The sequence below is a fragment of the Cicer arietinum genome, chromosome 5, assembly GCF_000331145.2.
Source record: "Cicer arietinum cultivar CDC Frontier isolate Library 1 chromosome 5, Cicar.CDCFrontier_v2.0, whole genome shotgun sequence".
Lineage (NCBI taxonomy): Eukaryota > Viridiplantae > Streptophyta > Magnoliopsida > Fabales > Fabaceae > Cicer > Cicer arietinum.
Genome location: NC_021164.2, coordinates 55,454,856 through 55,482,819, shown reverse-complemented (window position 1 = coordinate 55,482,819; position 27,964 = coordinate 55,454,856). Strand labels below are relative to the sequence as shown.

The 27,964-nt window shown below is 37.3% G+C and overlaps 2 protein-coding genes across 4 annotated transcripts in view; one reads left to right on the top strand and one right to left on the bottom strand.

The window, feature by feature from the left end:
• Positions 1 to 27,426, top strand: part of LOC101510275 (DExH-box ATP-dependent RNA helicase DExH11) — a 32,531-nt gene extending 5,105 nt beyond the window's left edge. For all 3 annotated transcript variants that reach the window (XM_073368901.1, XM_012715818.3, XM_004500160.4), the window contains 16 exons: positions 11,364 to 11,465; positions 11,588 to 11,788; positions 11,890 to 12,000; positions 18,686 to 18,753; positions 19,183 to 19,543; positions 20,029 to 20,184; positions 20,249 to 20,359; positions 20,566 to 20,619; positions 21,092 to 21,349; positions 22,554 to 22,663; positions 23,880 to 24,033; positions 24,950 to 25,412; positions 26,102 to 26,316; positions 26,424 to 26,662; positions 26,859 to 26,985; positions 27,088 to 27,426. In XM_073368901.1, coding sequence (XP_073225002.1) covers positions 11,364 to 11,465; positions 11,588 to 11,788; positions 11,890 to 12,000; positions 18,686 to 18,753; positions 19,183 to 19,543; positions 20,029 to 20,184; positions 20,249 to 20,359; positions 20,566 to 20,619; positions 21,092 to 21,349; positions 22,554 to 22,663; positions 23,880 to 24,033; positions 24,950 to 25,412; positions 26,102 to 26,316; positions 26,424 to 26,662; positions 26,859 to 26,985; positions 27,088 to 27,300 — 2,943 coding nt within the window. In that variant the 3' untranslated portion in view covers positions 27,301 to 27,426. The remainder of the gene's footprint in view (positions 1 to 11,363; positions 11,466 to 11,587; positions 11,789 to 11,889; positions 12,001 to 18,685; positions 18,754 to 19,182; positions 19,544 to 20,028; positions 20,185 to 20,248; positions 20,360 to 20,565; positions 20,620 to 21,091; positions 21,350 to 22,553; positions 22,664 to 23,879; positions 24,034 to 24,949; positions 25,413 to 26,101; positions 26,317 to 26,423; positions 26,663 to 26,858; positions 26,986 to 27,087) is intronic.
• LOC105852154 (polyadenylate-binding protein RBP45-like) lies at positions 586 to 1,472 on the bottom strand. The gene has a single exon (XM_073368902.1). The coding sequence runs from the start codon at positions 1,469 to 1,471 to the stop codon at positions 755 to 757; it is 717 nt and encodes a 238-aa protein (XP_073225003.1). The 5' UTR covers position 1,472; the 3' UTR covers positions 586 to 754.
• Positions 27,427 to 27,964: the final 538 nt, after the last annotated feature.

Genomic DNA, 27,964 nt, shown 5'->3' with positions numbered 1-27,964 from the left:
AAAATCCCATCAATTGAATTGCAAATCTTCCAAACCTGTCAGCTAAAAGCCCACTCATAAGGACTGCAACAACTGCCACGACAAAGGCTGGAGAGTTTCCTCCACAACAAAGACCCTTGTACCAATCAAGGTTTGTAGAGCGCTCATTCATGTTATCTCCCTCAAAACCAGAGATGGGAACAAATGGAATTTTGTCTGGGTTGTAGCCAACCTTCTTCAAATAGGATGAAACTTCCTTCACAATTTCATCATACCTAGCCTTAGAGTACTTGGGAGTAGTGGCATCCATCTTGTTACAGCAGCAAATCATTTGCTTCACACCAAGAGTGAAAGCAAGGAGAGCATGTTCACGGATATGATCGTCCTTAGAAATACCAGCTTCAAAACCACCAGTAGTGGAATCAATGATAAGGACAGCACAATCAGCTTGGGATGTTCCAGTAATCATGTTCTTAATGAAATCTCTGTGTCCGGGGGCATCAATGACAGTGCAGTAATACTTAGTTGTCTCAAACTTCCACAGAGCAATGTCAATTGTGATACCTCTTTCATGCTCAACCCTTTCTGAAAATTGGACAAATCCGCATCGCTTGCCTGATGGAATCTTCACACGTACTAATTCACCATATTGGCTAAAAACTTGCCTCAGATGATCATCAGTGACATTAGGATCCAAATTGCCAACAAAAATAGTTGTATTATTTGGATCATTCTCACTTTGTGCACCTTGAGAGTTCTGATATGAAGTTTTCGGCTACTGAGTGGTGGCAGCAGGATTTTTATTAGTGGCTGGTCCAATCCTCATAGGCCTTGTTGAACAAAGAACCCCTTGCATCTCAGTCATAGCCCTCATTTGTTCACTCTCATCAGCAAATCTAACAAAACCATAACCCTTAGACCGACCAGTAAGCCTATCAATCACAACTTTTGCCCCCTTCACCGAGTTATAACGAGCCCTAAAAGTCTCCTGAAGAAGGTAATCAGTAACATCAATAGCCAAATCACCAACAAAAATGGCATGATCAGGACCATCATCTTGCCGAGATGACCTCTCCCCAGCACTGAATGTTGCCCAATTCAATCTGTAGCTCTGGCCACCATTCGGCATAATGGCTCCATTATATGTTTGAAGCATTCTCTCAGTAGTAGCACGAGAATTAAACTCGATAAAACCATAACCTTCCGATTGACTAGTTTGCTTATTCCTAATCACTTTTAGAGATGTTACCTCGCCGGTTTGACCGAAGCAGGTGTAGAGATAATTCTCATCCATCCAGTACTGCAAATCTCCGATCCAGAGAGTACGTACCTTATCGGCGTTGGCGGGCTGCTGAGGAGGCTGGGCGGATTGAGACCACACGGCCGGCTGCGCCTGAAGTTGAGGTTGCATCATGACGTACGGCTGCTGCGACGGGGGCTGCTGGTACTGCTGTGGCAGTTGTTGCCCCATGCCAGGTCCAGACTGCATCATCTCTCCCACTGAATCTGAAATGAAATGTTTAGATAGAGAAAGACGGAGGGAGTGGCCAACGAGAGGTAGGCTAAATATTAGGGTTTTGGCCAAAGAGCTTATGTGTTTAAATAGACTAATGATAAACCTGCTGGTGATCGGAACAGATAAGGGATACGGCAGAGTTTTTCTTTTTTTTTTTGCGGTGAACAGTATCGCGCGATGAACTGTGCTGCGATTGATCTGCTGAAAAATAAACGAAAAGCTACAAAAATCGGAATTGGGACACGGTTTATTGAAAAAAAAATCTTACCGAATAATGGAATATTAGAAAAGAGAAACTATGATTATATTCCCTAATTGTTGGGAATTCGGCAGCGGAATAGAGGCGGGATCGTTCAAGGAGGATCGAAATAGGCTCTAGATACCATGTTGAAGTTGTGGGATTTTAGAGAAAAGGAGGAGAGAAAATAATAAGGGTTTGAATATTATTTGTCAAAATATGTTTCTGTTTAATATCCCTCAAGTATAGGGATTCAGTTATATAGGAGTACCAGTAGGGATTTAGTTATATACGAGTAATAATAGGGATTTAGTTATATAGGAGTACTAGTAGGGATTTAGTTATATATGAGTAATAATATGGATTCAGTTATATAGGAGTACTAGTAGGGATTTTGTTATATATGAGTACTCATAGGATTTGGTTGTTTAGTAATCTAGTATAAATATATCTGATGTATTACCAATATATTTAAGTTTCAATAAATATAATTTTATTCTAATTCTTGACATGGTATCAGAGCAGGTTCTGATTTTGTGATCCTGTCTTTGTGCTTCACTACCGCTGCCGGCGGCGGCAAATGCCGCCGGCAGCACCACTTTTTTCCATGTTTCAATTTTTTGGCTTCATACAGTCATTTGTCACTTTCTAGCAACCAGCCACGACGCTACAACTGCCCTCAAAAGCACCGCTTTCACGAGGCGTTATCGCGAATCAAGCAACACCTCCTCACCCAACGTGCTTTCAAAGAAGTTGGAATAAAGTTTATGGATTTATATAGCTACTTGATTCCAGTTTATGAAATAGAGCCTCTTGAGAAAATTACAGATGCATATCTTGATCAATATCTGTGGTACGAAGGTGACAAACGTCATCTCTTTCCCAACTGGATCAATCCAGCAAATTCAAAGCCACCACCTCTTTTGGTTTACAAATGGTGTCAGTGTGTTGTGATGCTGCAGGGTATATGGAACACCAGTGATGGTCAGTGTGTTGTGATGCTGCAGACCAAGTTTGAGAAATTTTTCAAGAAGATTGATTTAACAATGTTAAATAGGCTTCTTCGTCTTGTTCTAGATCACAACATTGCAGATTATGTCATTGCAAAAAACAATGTTGTGTTGTCATACAAGGATATGAGCCACACAAATTCATATGGTCTTATACGCGGTCTACAGTTTGCATCTTTTGTTGTTCAATATTATGGTCTGGTATTAGATCTTCTGCTTCTTGGATTGACTCGAGCGAGTGAGATTGCTGGTCCACCACAGATGCCTAATGAGTTCATTACTTATTGGGATACCAAAGTTGAGACCAGGCATCCAATTAGGCTGTATTCTCGGTACATAGACCGAGTTCACATATTATTTCGCTTCACCCATGAGGAGGCACGGGATCTCATTCAACGATATCTTACTGAGCACCCTGATCCTAACAATGAGAACATGGTGGAGTATAATAATAAGAAGTGCTGGCCAAGAGATGCAAGAATGAGGCTCATGAAGCATGATGTCAATATTGGGAAGAGTGTCTTTTGGGATATGAAAAACCGTCTTCCTCGAAGCATCACCACTTTGGAATGGGAAAACAGTTTTCTTTCTGTTTACAACAAAGATAATCCGAACTTGCTTTTCAGCATGTGTGGATTTGAAGTGAGGATACTTCCTAAAATTAGAATGACTCAAGAAGCATTTAGCAATACAAGAGATGGTGTCTGGAATCTCCAGAATGAAAAGACAAAAGAAAGGACAGCTGTTGCTTTCTTAAGAGTTAACGATGAACACATGAAAGTGTTTGAGAATCGTGTAAGGCAGATTCTTATGTCTTCCGGTTCCACTACATTCACAAAAATTCTCATTAAGTGGAATACAACTTTAATAGGACTCATGACTTATTTCCAGAGGCAACTGTACATACTCAAAAGCTGTTGGATTTGCTTGTCAAATGTGAAAATAAAATTCAAACTCGTATCAAGATTGGACTCAATTCAAAGATGCCTAGCAGGTTTCCACCTGTTATTTTCTACAACCCCAAGGAAATTGGAGGGCTTGGAATGTTGTCTATGGGTCACATTTTGATTCCACGAAGTGACCTACGATATAGTCAGCAAACAGACCTTGGTGTTTGTGCAGAGTTTGAGGGTTCTGTGTTCAAACCTCTTTTTGAGAATGCAGAGTCAATTGTGATTGGAAATAAAATTTTCTGTAGAATGTGTATATTATTATTGTTGAATAAGAGAAAATGAGAGAGACATATGGTGAAACCGTGTGTCTGAACTACACAACGGAGTCTGTTTTATATAGGCTCAAGGCAATAAATACAAAAATAAATATGGGAGATATTATCCCTATTTACATGATATGTAATAAATATAAATATATTTTCAACACTCCCCCTCAAGCTGGAGCATATAAATCATATGCACCAAGCTTGTTACATATATAACTGATTCGAGGACCTCTCAGAGACTTAGTGAATACATCTGCCAATTGATCATTGGAATTAACAAAGCTAGTGGTGATGTCGCCTGATTCGATCTTCTCCCTTACAAAGTGACAATCTATCTCAATATGCTTGGTCCTCTCATGAAAAACTGGATTAGAGGCAATGTGCAATGCTGCTTGATTATCACATATTAATGTCATTTGTGTTGCCTCTTCAAATTGAAGCTCTTTGAGTAACTGTTTCAACCAAATGAGCTCACAAGTCACTAATGCCATAGCCCTGTATTCAGCTTCAGCGCTAGATCTTGCAACTACACTTTGTTTCTTACTCTTCCAAGATATTAAGTTTCCTCCAACAAGTACACAATACCCAGAAGTGGATCGCCTATCAATGGGTGAGCCTGCCCAATCGGCATCTGAATAACCAACTATCTGAGTATGTCCTCTGTTTTCATAAATTAGACCTTTTCCTGGAGCACCTTTAATGTATTTCAAGATTCGTATCACAGCATCCCAGTGTTCTTGACAAGGAGAATTTAAGAATTGACTTACCACACTGACTGCAAAAGAAATGTCTGGACGGGTGACTGTGAGGTAGTTTAATTTACCAACCAATCTTCTGTATCTCCCTGAATCTAAAAATGGCTCCCCATGATTAGGTAGAAGTTTGACGTTTGGATCCATAGGAGTGTCAACCGGTTTGGCATTCAACAAACCTGTCTCTTCAAGAATATCCATAGCATATTTTCTTTGTGAAATTACTAAGCCGTCCTTAGATTGGGCTACCTCAATACCCAAGAAGTAGCGGAGCTTGCCAAGATCTTTAGTTTGAAACTGATGAGATAAATGTTGTTTCAATTGGAGTATGCCCTGTTGATCACTACCAGTTATGACAATATCATCTACATAGACAATCAAGTAAATGCACCCTTGGGTTGAGTGACGATAAAAAAGAGAATGATCAGCTTCACTTCGAATCATGCCAAATTGTTGCACTACTGTGCTAAATCTACCAAACCAAGCTCGAGGAGACTGTTTAAGACCATAGAGAGACCTCTGAAGTCGACAAACCATGGTAGAGGACTCCCCCTGAGCAACAAACCCAGGTGGTTGCTCCATATACACTTCTTCTTCAAGGTCACCATGCAAAAAAGCATTTTTAATGTCAAGTTGATGTAGAGACCAATGTCTGATGGCTGCAATAGAGAGGAGTAGTCTAACAGAGGCCATCTTAGCCACAGGGGAGAAAGTATCACTGTAATCGAGGCCAAAAACTTGAGTGTACCCTTTTGCTACCAAACGAGCTTTAAAACGATCAATCTTACCATCAGGACCAACTTTCACCGTATAAAGCCAACGACATCCTACTAAAGACTTTCCCGACGGTAAAGGAACCAATTCCCATGTACCACTACTCTGAAGTGCACACATCTCGTCAATCATTGCTTGTCTCCACTCTGGGTGAGATAAAGCTTCACCTGGAGATTTAGGAATAGAAACAGAAGACAGGGAAGACAAACAAGTATAATGCAAAGGAGAAAGACGATGGTAACTCAAGCCAATGTAATGAGGGGATGGGTTACGAGTAGGACGTATACCTTTACGAATAGCAATAGGAATATCAAGGGTCGGATCCGATAAAGAAGGAGGTGGCGGTGAAGGAGCGTCTGGAGTGACCTCGGTATCAAGAACAGGTGTAGGGACATGTACAACCGATGGTGGTTGACGACGACGATATGTCTGAAGAGGTTGTACAGTTGGAGGATCAACAAGAGGAGTCTCAAGTGGGACAGTGGGAGGGGCCACAGGAGGTGTCTCAGGTGGGGCATACGTAATAGGCTCTAATGGTAAAAGAGAAGGTGAAATAGACTTTGGTAGGTCCAGAGGAATAGTTGCAGACAAAGGATCAGGAAGCGACTCATAGTATGTAACAGACTCAAAAAATGTGACATCAGCCGATATGAGATATCGTCGAAGAGTAGGAGAATAACAACGATAACCTTTTTGGGACCGATGATAACCCAGAAAGACACATTTTAATGATCGAGCTGAAAGTTTGTCAAGACCAGGAGTGAGATTGTGGACAAAACATGTAGATCCGAAGACCCGAGGAGGAAGTGAGTGAAGAGGGGTACCAGGAAAGAGGATCGAGTGAGGGACTTTGTTATCAAGAGCAGACGAAGGCATGCGATTTATAAGATAGCACGCCGTTAGAACAGCATCGCCCCAAAAGCGAGATGGTACATTACCATGAAGAAGGAGAGTACGAGTGGTTTCAATAAGGTGCCGATTTTTGCGTTCGGCTACCCCATTTTGTTGAGGTGTATGAGCACAAGATGTTTGATGAAGAATGCCGTTAGAGGTCATAAAATTTTGAAATTGATGGGACAAATATTCACGGGCATTATCACTGCGCAAAGTGCGAATGGATACACCAAATTGAGTTTTAATTTCCTTATAAAATTGTTCAAAAATAGAAAATAATTCAGACCTATTTTTCATTAAAAATAACCACGTACAACGGGAAAAATCATCGATAAAGGTAACAAAATATCTAGACTCAAGTGTGGAAATAGTACGAGAGGGACCCCAAACATCTGAGTGAACTAAAGCAAATGGGGAGGAAGCTCGTTTATTAGCTCGATCAGTGAAATGACTACGAGTGTGTTTCCCTAATTGACACGACTCACAATTTAAGCTAGATATTTTGGTTAGATTAGGTACTAATTGTTGAAGTTTGGGAAGACTCGGATGACCTAACTGAGCATGTATAGTAAGAGGAGAATATGTGGTAGGGCACGCTGTTGATGGGTTTGAGAGATAATAAAGACCATTAGACTCACATCCGACACCAATTTGTCGTCCTGATATTCGGTCTTGCAAAGTAACATTGCAATTAGTAAATGTGACAACACAGTCATGAGAACGAGTCAATCGACTGATAGAAATTAAATTAAATGGGCATCCAGGTACATAAAGGACATATTTAACTAATAGAGTAGGGAGGATTTGGACAGTGCCAATCCCTTGAGATTGTGTTTGGGAACCATTGGCTGAGACTATCCTAGGTAAATAACCAGATGTTGTGAGAGAGGAGAAAAGAGTCTTATTACCAGTAATGTGATCAGATGCACCAGAATCGAGAATCCATGGGCTATGAGAAGGTGAGATGCAAACAGGTGAATTATCACTTTGTGCGGCGGAAACAGCGGAACTCGAGTTCTGACAATACTCTCTCCACCGAAGAAAATCTTTATAAGTAGCCATAATCAATAAGTAGTTACCTAAAAACCAGCAGCGAAACAGTGGCGGAATATGGGTTTTTTTTTTTTTTTGATGAACAGTACCGCGCGATGAACAGTGTCGCACGATGAACAGTGAACAGTGGAGAAAAAAAAATGAACGAAAAAGCGACAAAGAAGGGTAAACCGGAATTGAGACACGGTTTACCGAAAAAAAAAAAATCTCACCGAAGGACAGTGGGTCCCGAGGTAATCACGGTATAGGGTTGTCTCTCTTAATAGGCTCTAGATACCATGTTGAATAAGAGAAAATGAGAGAGACATATGGTGAAACCGTGTGTCTGAACTACACAACGGAGTCTGTTTTATATAGGCTCAAGGCAATAAATACAAAAATAAATATGGGAGATATTATCCCTATTTACATGATATGTAATAAATATAAATATATTTTCAACAATTATAAGTGTTCATGGTGCGATTGAGTCTAAAAGGAGGTTAAGCAGTTGTGGTGTTGGAGCTTCACCTGCTATTCCTGTTTTTTTTTGTTCTTACAATATTGCGTGAGAATGCATGCACCTGTCTCCGGTTTCCCTCTGCAAGTCTTTTCATGATGTGATGTACTAGTTGTGCCTTTATCTCCCTGAAGCATGCCGCTCTCTCCTTGAAACATATTCGAGTTTAAATATTTTGAGTCTCCAATATTATTGTTTTGAAGCTTCCAAATGCAGTCTTTTAGGAGAATGGAGCTTGCTTTGTTCAATTGCTTGCCATGAATTTCTCTCAGACTGATGATCAATCAGGCTATCTGGCTAGGCTATATTTATAGCAATTTTCTCTGACTTCAAATGCATCCCTGAGTTGCCTTCCATCTTTTTTATTATTTTGTGGAGCAAAACATTGTTTTCTTGCAGCAAGGTAAAGTTAAGCTTTAGCTTGAGGGGGAGTGTTGTATCATTGTCGCCTGGACGTTTTGTCAATAGGAGGAGGGAGTGTTTGAGTGATAGGAGTAGAATCACCGAGTCATTAGGTGGGGGAACAGATGGGCCAGAATTGCTAGTACCTTGTTCATTCTCCATTTCAGATTCAGTAGAATCACTGGGTCATTAGGTGGGGGAACAGATGGACCAGAATCGCTAGTACCTTGTTCATTCTCCATTTCAGATTCAGCTTGGTTATCGTCTTCAGATTGTGAAGATTGACTATTACTACTTTCACCTTGAGCACTATAAGAATTCAACAGCAAATCCTTTGCCAGTTTGTCATGTTCTTTGTTGTCATCACACGGAGTCTGCTGCTGAGATTGTAGCCTTGTGTTCCGAAGTTTCAATGCTTGAACATTATCAAGAGCAAACTCCACTATCGACCGATGTTCAGGACCAAAAGTTTCAGGCTTAGAAACACCTGAAATCTTGTCAGACTCCTTAGATACTTTATTATTTGCATCCTAAACCTTTCTTGCAATATCTGCTTCCGTGTCAAAATCATCTTCAGAAGGAACATCTTCCACTACGACACTATCGGTATCACTATCATCTCCATGATCAAATTGTTTGTCAACATGCTCGACATCATCCTCACAGTATCCAGCCAACAACTATGAGACGAGTCCCAAACTATGATCCATTGAGTTTTCGAATGGCACTTTCATTGTGGCCCTTGCTTCCGCTTAAAACTACCGCACTTTATTGTGGTCCTTTTGCCGCCTTCATTGCGGTTCCGCCTTCATTGCGGTTTCTATTTCTTAGCCACCTTCATTGTGGTCCTTTTGCCGCCTTCATTGCGGTTTCGCCTTCATTGCGGTTTCGCCTTCATTGCGATTTCTATTTCTTAGCCACCTTCATTGTGGCCCTTTTTGCTGCCTTCATTGCAGCAACTTGAGATTTCTTTTTGGCCTAATTTGCACTCTATATAACTCCTCACATGACAACCTTGCAGATCTTCTAACTAAAGGGCTAAACATTAGCAACTTTGAAAGAATTGTATTCAAGCTGGGAATAGAGAACACCTATTCACCAGCTTGAGGGGGAGTGTCAAAATATGTTTCTGTTTAATATCCCTCAAGTATAGGGATTCAGTTATATAGGAGTACTAGTAGGGATTTAGTTATATACGAGTAATAATAGGGATTCAGTTATATAGGAGTACTAGTAGGGATTTAGTTATATATGAGTAATAATAGGGATTCAGTTATATAGGAGCACTAGTAGGGATTTTGTTATATATGAGTACTCATAGGATTTGGTTGTTTAGTAATCTAGTATAAATATATCTGATGTATTACCAATATATTTAAGTTTCAATAAATATAATTTTATTCTAATTCTTGACATTATTGATAATAGCTTTTATGCTAACTTGATTACAATAGACTCAATACTAATATCTATTTATAGAGAAACATAGACTAAATCATAAATTAGGAATAAATCATAATAATAATGAGAGATATTCTAAGATTCTCTATGATTATAAATTGATCATAGAAAATAACTCAAGATACTCTAATATAATATAAAAGATATTATAAGATATTTTCTAATATTCTAATAGTTTCATTTCTCTATTTTTCTACTAAAGTCTTCTTACTTTATTTGCCTTTTCATTTTATAATTTGCTTCTGTGATCAAATTCATATTGTAAGCGACTAGTTAGAATTTACTTCTTTTTGTTGTTGGTAATTGAAGCATGCTATTGCAAATGTATTCTGTTCATTGTACAATGATTGGGATTCTATTCTATGCTAAATTATTGAGTGGAGGGGATAGTCTCTTGTTACGTTCTTTTGAAAGAAGTTAGTAGCAAAAGGGCTTTATTTAATAAAGAAAGGATAGCAAGAGCGGATAAGCTCTTAAGGGCCAATCCACCCTGAAATGCTAGTTGATGAAAAATTCTAAGTTTGACAAAAGATCCTTTCTAAGGGGAAGAGAACCTTTATTTATAGGCTCTCTATATAATAGGATAAAAGGGATAAAGATCAAACAGCCTAACCTAGCAAATAAGAAAATAGAAACAGAAAGTACTAACAAACTTCAAGGGAATCCGTGTATAGGAAAACGGAATAACTGAATTGGTTGAAGGGAATCAGTATTTAGGTTGAAGGAGGTAACCGAATAGGGTATTGAATATTCTGGAGAGAAAATTGGTTGGCTATGCTAAGCGAAGAAACAGGATCTTTCTCAGAAAAGGGGTTCTGTAGTTTCTGACTTTCTTATTTCCATTTATGCAGAGCTCTGCCCCAGCCATTGGTATATTTCCATATCAGCTTCTTTGAAATTACTTTGTACCAGGGATGTTTGTTCTCTGGTTTAGTCGTATCAGTATCGCTACAATCCCGTTTGGAAAATTCATAATTTTGGGTCCGATATTGGCCTTAGCAGATTTGGATCATTTGCATAAGGAGCATTAGTCACATTTTAAATTATTCTGTACTAGCATGCTAACAGGCACTAATATGCCCATCTGTCTGTTTTCTTTTTGTCTCTCTTTGATTGTATAAAGAGAAAAATTGTAAACAAAATTGTTTAAACAAAGAGTAAAATTGGAAGAAAATAGAGTTACACCTAAAGTTGGTATCTCTTTTGTGTATAGGTATAGAAAAATCAATTATTTGATTGGGTAAAGAAGGAAAAAATTATAAATAAAATAGTCGAAATGAAGTGTAAAGTTGGAAGATTAAACAGCTACATAAAAAATTGGCATCCCCGTCATATCTAGGTATCAATTATAATGATTCATCTGTTTGAAGAAACTTGTGTTTTTTTGTAGCTTGTCATCTTGAAGAAGCTTATACTTATAGTCAATAAACTTTTCATTTTATTTTTAACTATGAGAAGTCATTTACATTTAATTATCTTTTTTTGTCCTTTCTAGCATGAATATACAACTTTCATTTGTTTTGAGATTTCATTTTATTTTGTTTCCTTCTTGTATGATGATTGCAGGCTATTTATTATCTTGAAAAGGGCGAATCTGTTTTCGTGGCTGCTCACACATCAGCTGGAAAGACAGTAGTTGCTGAATATGCATTTGCTCTAGCATCGAAAGTATGCCCGAATTTTTTACTGCTGGTTCAATGGCTTTATTTCTCTCTCTCTCTCACACACACACACATAGAGGAATATCTTGAATTTATTAATAAATTAATGTTTGAACTTCATCCATGCAGCACTGCACTAGAGCTGTGTATACTGCTCCAATAAAAACCATCAGCAATCAGAAATATAGAGATTTCTGTGGGAAGTTTGATGTTGGGCTTCTTACCGGTGATGTAAGCTTGAGGCCAGAGGCTTCTTGTCTCATCATGACCACAGAAATTTTAAGATCAATGCTCTATCGCGGTGCAGATATAATTCGAGACATTGAATGGGTAATGGACTTTCTTTTTTCCTCAACAATAAAAGGACTGCCCCTATGCATTTCTTGCAAATATATTGATTTGCTGACTTATTTTCTGCATAATTGTGGTAGGTTATATTTGACGAGGTACACTATGTTAATGATGTTGAAAGAGGCGTCGTCTGGGAAGAAGTAATTATCATGCTTCCAAGACACATCAATATCATCCTCCTTTCTGCCACGGTATTAGTTCGTTCTCAGTTGGTATCCTACTTGAGATAAGTTATACTTGATTCTGCATAAAAAAAAAAATCAGGTTCTGAACTTCTTATACTTCCAATGCTGAATTTGCTACTGCAACTCGAAGCACACAAGGCATTATGGTTCTGTCATGAATGTTTTAAAAACCAAAAAATATAAAGTTCTGTGAAAACTGCATGCTCTTTAAATTGAAGTAAAAATTTGAAACCAGTATGAGGAGTTTTTTTATTAATTAAAATTTGTTTCTCTTACGATTCATAACTGAACAACTTGAAAAACTCCTTAATGAGCGAACAATGTGAGCCAAAAACTTAGAACTGTGTAGAGACTAGGTGGTCATTAGTGGAAGAACTTTACTGTTTAAATTTAAGTTATTGTTTAAAGTTAAGTTATCTAATAACTTTATTACCAATACACAAGCTAGACCCTAAATAATGAAAACAATGCCCAAGGTCCCCGAATACTCATTTTGTCCATGAAATTAATCCTTGAAGGTGTATAATTTTTAGGTCAAATCAGTTCCCAAAATCAATGATGTTGGAACTCGTTTGATTGACAAAATATACATTCAGGAATTTCAACCATAATTTTCATCATTTAGGAACTGATGTGATTGACACTATATTTATAAGGAGTTAAGGGCTTTATTGACTTTGTATTGTAGACCAGTCATTGAACTAGTAATGGTACATGTTCCCAAATCATTGATCCAATCATGGTTGAATTGGTAGTTTTTTTATTGTAATATATTATTTTAAGTAATAAATTTAGGTAAATTTTTAATTATATTGAAGAAAGATATTATATGCTATAGAAGATAGAAAGGAATCAGTAATAGGGGGAGATATAGTGGTAACCAGTGTTGTTGATGGCAGAAGGCCAAACATCCTCCATATAAACACGCCAATGCCATTGCGGCCTACGGCGCTGCCATGTCGGGCATCCCTTATAAATTGCTTATGACGGTTGTCAAAATATCCACACGCCATGGCCGCCATTTAACAACACTGGTAGTAACTAGTAAGTAACCCATAACCCATTAGTGGACCTTATATTTCTGATTTTATCACCGATCTTGGACTGCTTCTCTTCCATTTTTTTATTGACAGGTTTCTAGGTTGTTTAGACCGGTGCAAGTTGAACCTGTTGGTTTTTACATGCTATTTAGTATTTAGTCGTTCATTACAAATTGATATTTTCTTTCAAAATAAACAATGATTTTGGTCCTTGAAATTTGAAAGATTGAACCATGAGTTGACATCAATTTGATTCTTGAAAGATAAATGACACTAATTGTCTCTTAAGAAATTGTTTGTCATTTCTGGTGTTGAAGAACATCAATTTTATTTGTCCAAAGACTTTAGCTTTGAATTGTTAGAAATTTGAGCATCTTGTTTTGGACTAATCACTAATGGAGTATTGTCGTTTAAGTGATGATGAGGGGTTTAGGGGTTTCTGGAAAACTCGTCTTCTTCCTTGCTATAAAACCATGGAACCCTTCTCTTCTTGACCCTATGCATTAACGTCTCTCTCTACTTTAATTTCCTTACCACAAAAAAAAAAAAACACACACACACACACACAATTGGCTTAAAAAATATTCCTTCTAGTTGGAGCCTTACAAGAATTCTTAATAGATGAGGGATGGTGTTAGTACCGGCACACCACGCATGTGGCACTAAAACTCAGTTATGCCCCTCACTCCAGTAGTATCATCGACATTCTCGTCCTACCACACTCCTGTTACGTCAAGCCCTTAAACTCACTCACTATGACCTCATTCCCTCACTGCATTGCGTTACTGCGTCAAGTCATCATTACGAATGAGACCTCACTCCCTCTTAGTCATTACTGTGTCACGAGCCCTTAACCTCACTCCTTCATTGTTTTTTATTTTATAGTTTTGTTTGATTTAATTTTTTTGTAAGTTCATTTTGTTTGATCTCTCTAGGACCTCACTCCCTATGTTTGTTTGCTGATTTTTAATTGATTTTTCCCTTTTTGATTTTCTCTTTGCTTGTTTTTGCTTGTTGTGACTTTAATCAATTTCTTTGTTTAATTTTTTTATTACGTTCTTATTTAGTTTTCATTAAGTGTTGATTTACTACCTTTATATATTGATGGTTCACTGTCGTTTCTTGTTTGATTTTTGTTCTGCTTGTTGGTCAAATTTTGCTCTATTTGGTTTCGTTCTGCTCGTTGTGCAATTTGTTCTGTCACGGATGATTTTCAAATCAGGAAGATGTGAAGAAGAAAAGTTTTCTAGAAATCCCTAAGCCTGTCTTTCACTTTCTATTCATATTTTTTTTTATAAAATAACACTAATTATTAAGTAATAAATAAGTAAATTTAGTAATATAAACATTTGATTAAATAAATCATAAAAGATGGTGAAATGGCTTGCGTTCATAGGACCATGTGTGACAACTGTTTGTTTTGTAACGTTGAGTTGACGTCAGGGACTAAAACCAACTGTCTCTGATTTTAGGGGGATTAAATCTAAACAAAGACATATTTATTTATTTATTTGCAAGGACATATTTACAGGGATTAAAATTGTTGAATAAGAGAAAATGAGAGAGACATATGGTGAAACCGTGTGTCTGAACTACACAACGGAGTCTGTTTTATATAAGCTCAAGGCAATAAATACAAAAATAAATACGGGAGATATTATCCCTATTTACATGATATGTAATAAATATAAATATATTTTCAACACTCCCCCTCAAGCTGGAGCATATAAATCATATGCACCAAGCTTGTTACATATATAACTGATTCGAGGACCTCTCAGAGACTTAGTGAATACATCTGCCAATTGATCATTGGAATTAACAAAACTAGTGGTGATGTCGCCTGATTCGATCTTCTCCCTTACAAAGTGACAATCTATCTCAATATGCTTGGTCCTCTCATGAAAAACTGGATTAGAGGCAATGTGCAATGCTGCTTGATTATCACATATTAATGTCATTTGTGTTGCCTCTTCAAATTGAAGCTCTTTGAGTAACTGTTTCAACCAAATGAGCTCACAAGTCACTAATGCCATAGCCCTGTATTCAGCTTCAGCGCTAGATCTTGCAACTACACTTTGTTTCTTACTCTTCCAAGATATTAAGTTTCCTCCAACAAGTACACAATACCCAGAAGTGGATCGCCTATCAATGGGTGAGCCTGCCCAATCGGCATCTGAATAACCAACTATCTGAGTATGTCCTCTGTTTTCATAAATTAGACCTTTTCCTGGAGCACCTTTAATGTATTTCAAGATTCGTATCACAGCATCCCAGTGTTCTTGACAAGGAGAATTTAAGAATTGACTTACCACACTGACTGCAAAAGAAATGTCTGGATGGGTGACTGTGAGGTAGTTTAATTTACCAACCAATCTTCTGTATCTCCCTGAATCTAAAAATGGCTCCCCATGATTAAGTAGAAGTTTGACGTTTGGATCCATAGGAGTGTCAACCGGTTTGGCGTTCAACAAACCTGTCTCTTCAAGAATATCCATAGCATATTTTCTTTGTGAAATTACTAAGCCGTCCTTAGATTGGGCTACCTCAATACCCAAGAAGTAGCGGAGCTTGCCAAGATCTTTAGTTTGAAACTGATGAGATAAATGTTGTTTCAATTGGAGTATGCCCTGTTGATCACTACCAGATATGACAAGATCATCTACATAGACAATCAAGTAAATGCACCCTTGGGTTGAGTGGCGATAAAAAACAGAATGATCAGCTTCACTTCGAATCATGCCAAAGTGTTGCACGACTGTGCTAAATCTACCAAACCAAGCTCGAGGAGACTGTTTAAGACCATAGAGAGACCTCTGAAGTCGACAAACCATGGTAGAGGACTCCCCCTGAGCAACAAACCCAGGTGGGTGCTCCATGTACACTTCTTCTTCAAGGTCACCATGCAAAAAAGCATTTTTAATGTCAAGTTGATGTAGAGACCAATGTCTGATGGCTGCAATAGAGAGGAGTAGTCTAACAGAGGCCATCTTAGCCACAGGGGAGAAAGTATCACTGTAATCGAGGTCAAAAACTTGAGTGTACCCTTTTGCTACCAAACGAGCTTTAAAACGGTCAATCTTACCATCAAGACCAACTTTCACCGTATAAAGCCAACGACATCCTACTAAAGACTTTCCAGACGGTAAAGGAACCAATTCCCATGTACCACTATTCTGAAGTGCACACATCTCGTCAATCATTGCTTGTCTCCACTCTGGGTGAGATAAAGCTTCACCTGGAGATTTAGGAATAGAAACAGAAGACAGGGAAGACAAACAAGTATAATGCAAAGGAGAAAGACGATGGTAACTCAAGCCAATGTAATGAGGGGATGGGTTACGAGTAGGACGTATACCTTTACGAATAGCAATAGGAATATCAAGGGTCGGATCCGATAAAGAAGGAGGTGGCGGTGAAGGAGCGTCTGGAGTGACCTCGGTATCAAGAACAGGTGTAGGGACATGTACAACCGATGGTGGTTGACGACGACGATATGTCTGAAGAGGTTGTACAGTTGGAGGATCAACAAGAGGAGTCTCAAGTGGGACAGTGGGAGGGGCCACAGGAGGTGTCTCAGGTGGGGCATACGTAATAGGCTCTAATGGTAAAAGAGAAGGTGAAATAGACTTTGGTAGGTCCAGAGGAATAGTTGCAGACAAAGGATCAGGAAGCGACTCATAGTATGTAACAGACTCAAAAAATGTGACATCAGCCGATATGAGATATCGTCGAAGAGTAGGAGAATAACAACGATAACCTTTTTGGGACCGATGATAACCCAGAAAGACACATTTTAATGATCGAGCTGAAAGTTTGTCAAGACCAGGAGTGAGATTGTGGACAAAACATGTAGATCCGAAGACCCGAGGAGGAAGTGAGTGAAGAGGGGTACCAGGAAAGAGGATCGAGTGAGGGACTTTGTTATCAAGAGCAGACGAAGGCATGCGATTTATAAGATAGCACGCCGTTAGAACAGCATCGCCCCAAAAGCGAGATGGTACATTACCATGAAGAAGGAGAGTACGAGTGGTTTCAATAAGGTGCCGATTTTTGCGTTCGGCTACCCCATTTTGTTGAGGTGTATGAGCACAAGATGTTTGATGAAGAATGCCGTTAGAGGTCATAAAATTTTGAAATTGATGGGACAAATATTCACGGGCATTATCACTGCGCAAAGTGCGAATGGATACACCAAATTGAGTTTTAATTTCCTTATAAAATTGTTCAAAAATAGAAAATAATTCAGACCTATTTTTCATTAAAAATAACCACGTACAACGGGAAAAATCATCGATAAAGGTAACAAAATATCTAGACTCAAGTGTGGAAATAGTACGAGAGGGACCCCAAACATCTGAGTGAACTAAAGCAAATGGGGAGGAAGCTCGTTTATTAGCTCGATCAGTGAAATGACTACGAGCGTGTTTCCCTAATTGACACGACTCACAATTTAAGCTAGATAATTTGGTTAGATTAGGTACTAACTGTTGAAGTTTGGGAAGACTCAGATGACCTAACTGAGCATGTATAGTAAGAGGAGAATATGTGGTAGGGCACGTTGTTGATGGGTTTGAGAGATAATAAAGACCATTAGACTCACATCCGACACCAATCTGTCGTCCTCATATTCGGCCTTGCAAAGTAACATTGCAATTAGTAAATGTGACAACACAATCATGAGAACGAGTCAATCGACTGATAGAAATTAAATTAAATGGACATCCAGGCACATAAAGGACAAATTTAACTAACAGAGTAGGGAGGATTTGGACAATGCCAATCCCTTGAGACTGTGTTTGGGAACCATTGGCTGAGACTATCCTAGGTAAATAACCAGATGTTGTGAGAGAGGAGAAAAGAGTCTTATTACCAGTAATGTGATCAGATGCACCAGAATCGAGGATCCATGGGCTATGAGAAGGTGAGATGCAAACAGGTGAGTTACCACTTTGTGCGGCAGAAACAGCGGAACTCGAGTTCTGACAATACTCTCTCCACCGAAGAAAATCTTCATAAGTAGCCATAATCAATAAGTAGTTACCTAAAACCAGCAGCGAAACAGTGACGGAAGAATTTTTTTTTTTTTTTTGTCGATGAACAGTACCGCGCGATGAATAGTGTCGCGCGATGAACAGTGGACTGATTTGCTGGGAAAAAAAATTAACGACAAGCGACAAAGAAAGGGTAAAGTGGGTCCCGGGGTAATCACGGTATAGGGTTGTCTCTCTTAATAGGCTCTAGATATGATGTTGAATAAGAGAAAATGAGAGAGACATATGGTGAAACCGTTTGTCTGAACTACACAACGGAGTCTGTTTTATATAGGCTCAAGGCAATAAATACAAAAATAAATATGGGAGATATTATCCATCCCTATTTACATGATATGTAATAAATATAAATATATTTTCAACAAAAATAAAAAGTGATATATTTGCAAGGACCAAAGACATATTTAAACCTATTTTGATTATACAGAGGCACTGTAGTCATTTATCTTAAAATTGCTTTTTCATTGGCAATATGTCTTTACATGATTATAATATGTTGCCTATCTCTTTTGGCCTTAGATTATGCCTTCCGTTTTTACTTTTGTTATATATTTTCAGTTAATTTTGACATAATTTTTTGGGAAATTTTTTTGGCAGGTCCCTAATACTATTGAATTTGCCGATTGGATAGGCAGGACAAAACAAAAGGAAATCCGGGTTACAGGGTGAGTTGTGATTCTATCTTATACATCTATTAAGGGTTAATTAGCAGTTGAATATATTGCCAGTGGTGGAATTGATTTAACACATCCAACCCTTTTGAAAATGTGCAACAATACAAAAAGTGCATTTTATTCCCTTTTTTTAAGAGAAGGTATTGAGCCATATTTGATTATGCTCGTATGTCTTAATGAAGTTTTTTCGGTACAAATTATAGATAGGCTATTAGGATGTTCTCTTTAACTTGTGATTTCCTTCAATTTCAAACACTGAAGAGCAGTATAAAAATAGTTATTTTCTCACTATGTTGTAAAGGTTGGTACTATAAGACTGAAATTTACACTGATGGGGCATATTATAAGTTAAAAACATTCAGGTGATTCCTAGTTGTCTTATTATTTTTTTCATGTTATAATCATCAATTTTTCAATCAGGACAACAAAAAGACCCGTTCCATTGGAGCACTGCCTTTTTTACTCTGGAGAACTTTACAAAATCTGTGAGAGGGAAACATTTCTGCCTCAAGGTTTGAAAGCTGCTAAAGATGCTTCAAGAAAAAAGCATTTGACTGCTGGTGTTAGTTCTGGACCAAAGCCAGGAACTTCAGCAGGTCATGACAATGCTCGAGGTCAAAAACGAGAAAATACATCTCGAACAAAACAGCACGGAGCTAATTTCTCTGGAACTGGCAGTGGCTATCATCACAATAATGGCAATGGCCTTAGCAAATGGAGAGCAGAAGCTTCAATGTGGTTGATGCTTATCAACAAACTATCTAAAAAGTCCTTATTGCCTGTAAGTTGATTATGTTCTATGCTTTTATTAATATTATCTATATATATATTATGGAAAACCAAAAATGGAATTATTGGTAAAATTATTTTCAATTGAGGAACACTTAGAAATAACTTATTAACCACCTGAGTAGCTAATTGTTCCTATATTAGAAATATTTTTTCAAACTTCGACTTTTGTGATTTTCTTATATTTTATTACTGATTGCTTTATTTGCCGATCATGTTTTAACTTTCAAGTGGTTCTGGCATTTCCAATGTTCCTCCTTTATTATTATTATTGTTATTGTTATTGTTACATTTGACTAACTTACAGTCCCTAACAAGTACGCTTTTTTTTAGTGGGTTTCTGAAAAGAAGTTAAGGATCCAGTTGAAACAAATTTTAGGGACTTGTTTGGAAACTCCTATTTTTTCTGGGAATCAACACATCATTATTATTTTCAATTCTTAATTGTGAATTTGAAACTTTCATTTGGGAGAACAGGTGGTTATTTTTTGTTTTTCTAAGAATCGCTGTGATAAATCTGCTGATAGCATGACTGGAACTGACCTCACTAGTAGCTCAGAGAAAAGTGAGATCCGTCTTTTCTGCGACAAAGCATTTTCACGACTGAAGGGATCTGACAGAAATTTACCACAGGTTAGTTCATATATAGCTTAGCATTTAACGGATTGAGCTAGGCTTCTAATTGCATTATATACAGGTTGTTCGAGTCCAAAATCTTCTTCGTAGAGGGATTGGAGTACATCATGCTGGTCTTCTTCCAATTGTAAAGGAAGTTGTTGAAATGCTATTTTGCCGTGGTGTTATCAAGGTGACATGGAATTTTCATTTTGTTGTATGACATTTGTGTTTTATTGGGCCTTATATTTTACCCAGCTGTGTGTGTGTCAAAGATGCAACAAACTGCTTTCTATTTTGAAAGTAATAGGTTTACATTTTCTTTTTTTTTTTGTTGCTTTTCTGATGTTAAATTATATTAAGATTGGTGTATGGCTTCTTGACTCATTTATGGTTTAGGTCTTGTTTTCGACAGAGACATTTGCCATGGGAGTCAATGCACCTGCTAGAACGGTGAGTCTCTTTTAAGTGTTGCAGCAAAAATCGGGTTTTCATTTCAAATAATTTTTGGAAAGCTCAACTAAGTTCAATTAAATTTTGAACTTCTAGTCTAACTAACTAATTCCATGACTGCTCGGTTAACTGATCATTACTCTACTACAAGGGACTATTAATGCATTGAATAAAAGATTTGATATATGATTCATGTAGAGTCTCAGATTAACTTTAAGATCTGTTTGGATCAAAAGGAGGTTGCAATTGATTTATTTCTTTTTATAAGTGAGTATCCTTTGTATTTGTAATGAAGAAAGGAAGCGCTGAGAAAAATAAACAGAAATAAAAGTTCTGTATTGAATTATTTGAACTGTATTACAGAGTTCCAAACTAACAACCTAGAGTTGGCCAAGAGTCACACCTGAATAACTAACTAATCGTCAAACATTTATAACTGCTAACAGAAACAAGCATTTATATTCTTTTGCAGGTTGTCTTTGATACTGTAAGGAAGTTTGATGGCAAGGAATTTAGGCAGTTACTACCGGGAGAATATACTCAAATGGCAGGTCGGGCTGGCAGAAGAGGACTTGATACGATTGGCACTGTTATTTTAATGTGTCGTGATGAACTCCCAGAAGAGAGTGATTTAAAACATGTTATTGTTGGAAGTGCAACTCGTCTTGAATCTCAATTTCGGCTAACCTATATTATGATCTTGCATCTCCTTCGAGTTGAAGAATTGAAGGTGTGCATAACAATCGTTCTAAATGTTTTCTGTAAAATATTATAACAATGGTTGTGAAGATACCATACCATAATTATATTGCAATAATTGGGCAGAGGAGTAGCTTGGGGTAATTTAAATTCCTTTCCAACTTAAACATATAATTAGATCATTGGGAAAAACTTTGATGAATAGTTTTTCCATGAAAGGGGGATATATCTATTGGGATTGCAAACAAGAGAGGTGAAAAAGCTTCTTTGTATATTGAACTCTCAGAAAAGAAGAAAGCTGAAGAATTAATTTACAAATGGAGTCCCACATGGTTTTATATACAAACACAACTATCAACTAACACAATTGCATAACTAGTTAACTAGCTTAAGCTTTCTTAAAAAAAAAAGTTAACTAACTTAAGCATCTATAACAAATCTAACTCAAACAGTTACTGAGTCCTGAAACTCCCCCTCAAGTTGGGTGGAGGGTATTGAGAGAACCTACCTTGGAATTCAACTCTGAAAACTTTGAAGCTGGTAGAGCTCTATGTAGTCAGTGATGGATTGCGGACTGTTGCGGCTGACTCCCAAAGTCCTATTGCAGTGAAGCGGGTGGCAGTATGGCTGTTACACCAAAGAGGATGTATGTGAGTTAGCTCCTGAATCCAAGATTGAAGTGTCAGACTTAAAAACCAATTCTGATTTGGTAAAAGAAAGAATGGATGTGGAGAGATCATCTTGATCTTGTATTATAATGTTTCTCCAGCCGATTGAGCTTGCAAGAGAGTCAACAGATGCTGGCATTATTTGGAGAGAAACCTACATCTGGTTCTGGTTCCTAGACAGAATTGGCATCTAGTACCTGATTGACCATAAAACTTGAAACAGTTGTCCTTGGCATTCCCCCATGTATGTCAGGTTAAGCGCATATTAGCTCATCTAAATTGCCAGCCATTCTTGGACTTTGCAGATTGATTACCAACAATATATGCCACAGGACTTTGGGATATTCAGTGAAAGACTCCTATCATCTAGGTGCAACTGTAGTATTCAGTAAACCACTAAATAAATAATGTCGAATCAAAGTGCAATCAGAGCCTCAACCATACCAAAATATGAAAATAGTGAAAAACCTATTACTAACTGCTATAAGTATTGTCATTTAATTTTAGCAATTTTAGCTCTGAGTCTTGATGAATTGTTACCAAATTGGGCAAGTAATATGGTTGCAGGTAGAGGACATGCTTAAACGAAGTTTTGCAGAATTCCATGCCCAGAAGAAACTTCCGGAAATGCAACAGATTTTGAAGCGAAAGCTTAATCAGCCTACAAAGGTTATTGAGTATGTCAATTATCCCTCTATTCTCTTCAATATATTTGTTGCAGGCTTAAATTCATTTCTCTTTATTATACAATCTTGCTGTCTAAGGAAACTATGAGAGCCAAATGAAGATGAATGAATAATGGCTTAATCATAATCATCACTCCACTCAAGCTGGAGCATATATATTAGATGCATCCAACTTGTTACGTGTGTAAGCTATCCTAGGACCCTATAAAGAAGTCATGATGATGCCTGAGAGAATTTCCTTTGCAATGAAATGATAATCAATCTCTACATTTTTAGTTTTCTCATGTAAAATTGGAGTTGACTAAAAGCTGATTGGTTGTCACAAGCAAATTCCATCGGACGTATCTCATAGAACTTCAATTCTTGAAGCAAATTCCTTAACTAGGGAGTCGGGGCACATTGTTAGTAAACCACCCGCCAAGAGGGTTTGCAGCAGGAACAAACTTAATATTAGAATCAGAGAGATAATTTTAACAGTGACTGTCTAGTAGGCAATTAATTGTAATAAATTACTAATAGCCTAATAGAAGGGAGTAGGAATAGGGGAAGAGAGAGTAGCTGTCAAGTGTATGGTAAATTCTAATAAAAAGGGAGCTGGAATAAATAGGAAAGAGGGAGAGTTAGTAAGGACATGGGATTTGGTATGGAATTTCAGTGCTAGCAGGAATAAACTTAATATTAGAATCAGAGAGATAATTTTAACAGTGACTGTCTAGTAGGCAATTAATTGTAATAAATTACTAATAGCCTAATAGAAGGGAGTAGGAATAGGGGAAGAGAGAGTAGCTGTCAAGTGTATGGTAAATTCTAATAAAAAGGGAGCTGGAATAAATAGGAAAGAGGGAGAGTTAGTAAGGACATGGGATTTGGTATGGAATTTCAGTGCTAAGAGAGTGTTTGTCTGGAGGAGAGTGGAGCTCAGTGAATCTGTGTAGGATATTAACACATTAGGATACACGTAAAGATCTTTTTATTTATTTTTAAATGGTCTATTCTGCAAATGGTTCATCAAATCAAGTCCTTTGTCTCCTCAGATTGATAAGGTATCCTTTTGAAGAGATTTGTTATTATAAACCGTGGCTAATTTGGAAGATTCATGATGTCTAACTAGAAGGACTGCTTTCAGTATTATCTGTTAATTTAATTTTTTCTTTATAAATCTGTATATCTGTCTGTAGTTTACAAGCATGCTGTTTTTTTCATTCAGATGTATAAAGGGTGAACCAACTATTGAAGAGTACTATGATTTATATTTGGAAGCTGAGATATACAACAACCAGATATCAGAGGCAGTTTTGCTGTCTCCCAATGTCCAACCGTTTCTCGTTACTGGAAGAGTTGTTATAATAAAATCAGAAACAGTGAGTTCTTGTATTCATTTTTCACTTTTGTATCTATAGGAAATAGGGGGTAGAGTTTGATATGCCATTGGGAATTTTGGGAGTTAATCTATCATTTGAAGGATTAGAGTGCCTGATATCTATGCTATTCCATCTATATTACTCCACTCTTTAGATGCTGAGTCTTGAGTGTGGGAGCGCATGTTGAGAGTCCCAGATTGACCGGAGAAGATGTGTTGAGCAGGCTTGGTCCCAGATTGACTTAAGCAACTTATGACATTTTCCAAGCCTATTGTAAAGTTTTAGTCTATTCTCAAGTTTGTATACGAGCAGGCTTGGTCTTGCTTCTGCTCAGTTGCTCGGTTTTGCCATCTGATCCGACATAATACTTTTAGCCTAGTACCTTACACTTGTCCAGTCATTTATATATAAAATCTACTTATCATCATCAAATACGGATGAAGGAAAGAGGCATTCGTAAAATTTCCTTTATGACTCATGAAGGACACTATCGGTATTTGGCCATGCTCTTTGGGTTATTTGAGGAAGTTTGCGCTGGTGTTATTTTATGATATTCTTGTTGTCAGCAAACAAGGATAATTTGAGGGTGGTCTCCAAATAGTCTATAACGTTGAATGCCTAATATTTTAATATTTACTTGGTCTTGTAAATTGATTTAAGATTTGTAATACATCTTCCAGATAGTTGTAGGAATATAAGAGTGGTCCTAGTTTGATGGATATTTTCTTCCTATATCATGTTATAATTGCTTATTGGTCCTTGGCCTTTAGCAAACTTTGAGGCATAGATAAAGGTTTACTACTTTTAGTTCCTATATCATGTTCGTGTATTGTTCGTAAGTTTGAATCTTTAATAGATATTCAGCTCCTTGACGCATTAATTGGTGCTTAAATTCTGTATCACGATTGATTTACAGGCCCAGGACCACTTGCTTGCGGTGATTGTGAAAACTCCTTCTCCATATAATAAGCAGTATGTTGTTTTTGTGATTAAGCCTGACATGCCATCCCCAGTGGAAAATGCCTTAAGTGGTGGCAATTCGCAGGACAAAAGCAATGCATTTGACCAAGGTTTTTTCGTAATGCCAAAATCAAGACGTGGACTTGTAGATGAATATACTACATCTGTTTCTGCTCGCAAAGGAAGAGGTGTCATCAACATCAAATTGCCTTATCGTGGTTCTGCTTGTGGAATGAGCTATGAAGTCCGTGAAGTCGATAGTAAAGAATTTCTATGCATATGCAGTAGCAAAATTAAAATTGACCAAGTTGGACTTCTTGAAGATGCTAGCAGTTCTGTATACTCAAAGACTGTTCAGCTGCTTCTGGATTTGAAATCTGATGGAAATAAGTATCCTCCAGCTCTGGATCCTGTGAAAGGTAGGTTTAAGGTTTGATTGTGTCCACTTTTAAAAGATAAGTAGATCAATGTTTCGGCAAAGAAAAGTTTTCAAAATAATAAAAACAAGAAAGTATCATGCTAAATTTCTTTGATGGATACCATCACTTTTACAAGGTTTTGCAGGATGAGGCATGTTAAAGTTGCAAAAGCATGAGGGGGCATGGTTAATTTTTTATTAACAATAAGGAGGCATGATTGTTATAAAATCAATTTTTTTGGTCAAATGATTTACAAGTTATAACAAAATCTCTCCCATCTGGCACATTGACGTTTCTAGAGCTTAGGTGTTTTGCATCCTCATTTGGGTGTCATGACTTCTTTTATTTTTTAATACTTTGGTTACCTGCTGTGGTATAAAAACAAAGATTTAGGGGGTATTTGGATATATAGCTTAATTAAGTGTTTATCATATGAGAGCAAGCTTATGTCATTAGCACTTAAAAATAGAATTTGTTTTTACAGAAAAAATTGAATTTGAGGGAGGAGCTTATCCAAATAAACTAAAAATAGTTTGTGGACATATCACGTATCATAAACTATTTTTATAAGCTCTTCCAGATATTTGCACCAAGTGCTAATGTAAGGAGATAAGCTCGAATAAGTTCTTTCGAGTCTCTCCTTCCTTGAGCTAATATTACTTAATTATTTTTTCTTTTCCTTTTTTTAGATCTAAAGTTGAAAGAGGTGAAACTTGTGGAAACATACCGTAAGTGGACTAAATTATTGGAGAAGATGTCCCAGAATCAGTGTAATGGGTGTATAAAGTTGATGGAACACCTCAAGTTAGCAAAAGAGATAAAAGCACACAAAGAAGAAGTCTGCGCCCTTCAGTTTCAAATGTCGGATGAAGCCCTTCAACAAATGCCAGACTTTCAGGGCCGGGTATACCTCATTAAATTTCTTTTTCAGTTATGCTTGCAAAGATACTTTGATATTTTGTTTTATGATTAATTTATGGTGCCTTCTATACCATTTTATCTTCTCTCCAGATAGATGTTCTAAAGGAAATTGGATGCATTGATGAAGACCTTGTTGTTCAAATGAAAGGCCGAGTTGCTTGTGAGATGAATTCTGGGGAGGAATTGATATGTACTGAGTGCTTGTTTGAGAACCAGCTCGATGAACTGGAACCAGAAGAAGTAGTGGCGTTAATGTCTGCTTTTGTGTTCCAGCAGAAGAATGCATCGGAGCCTTCACTTACACGCAGGCTGTCTGATGCGAGAAATAGGTAAATTGCAGTTATCTTTATTTTTATTTAATTTAATTTAATTTAATTTAAGTAGGATGTCATAAAAATACATTAAATAAGAGCGTTGTTAGTTCTTATAACATATACCACCTGTTATCATTTTGCCTTCCGAGGCTTCAAAATTCTGATTGGATGGAATCAACTATAGATTAATATATACATGTATTTGTTACAGATTGTACAAAACAGCTATAAGACTAGGAGAGCTTCAAGCACAGTTTAATCTCCCAATAAACCCTGAAGAGTATGCCCAAGAAAATCTCAAGTTTGGTCTCGTTGAAGTGGTTTATGAATGGGCAAAGGTTTCCCTCTGCGGAAAATAACACTATTTAGTTCTATAATTTCATCATTGATTTGTTTTGTGGGGCGACTAATTTACTAATCCATAACAACTTTGACTGCAGGGTACTCCGTTTGCTGACATATGTGAACTTACTGATGTTCCTGAAGGCATGATAGTAAGGACCATTGTCAGGTTGGACGAGACATGTCGAGAGTTCAAAAATTCTGCAGCCATTATGGGTAATTCTGCACTCTGCAAGAAAATGGAAATTGCGTCTAATGCGATTAAGCGTGACATTGTATTTGCAGCTAGCTTGTATATCACCGGCGTATGATCATTATTTATTAACACGGAAATGTTTATTTGAGCTCTAGTGCAGTGCATATCAAATGATGCTTTTGTATATAATGATTCCATTGCATAACATATAGACTACTTCAATATGGACGTTACCTTTTCATTTTTTAACTTCAAAACAATCCAGTAAAAAGAAATTCAAATCAAAAGAGTAGGGGCAATAAAAAACTACTAGATTTAAATAATATTTTTTAGGATTAATACTACTTTTAGTCCATGTCTTTTAAACTTATTAGATTGGTCTATTTAAGTAAATATAAATATATTTTTATTACTACTGCAATTGAAAAAACAAAAAAACTAGAACTCCTCTCCCAAACCCAGCAATAACTCAGAAGCTGCAACTCCCTCTCATCACACGTTCAACAAACCCAAAAAACAGACCCAGAAAAAGTCTTTCAGATTAACCCTCTTTTATTTTTATTTTTATAATCTTTGCTCTCTTTGTGAACCAAATCCACTTCTCATAACCGAACGCCAAACTCATATTTGGAGATGTCTTAACCCAGAAATACAACAACACGATGAACAATACTCATTTGTGATTCGACCAAAACAACAAGAAGAGAACAAGTTAAAGTAAGGAAAATCACAACGAGCATCAGCAAGATTCCTCTGTGCCTTTTGAGTTTTTGATCATC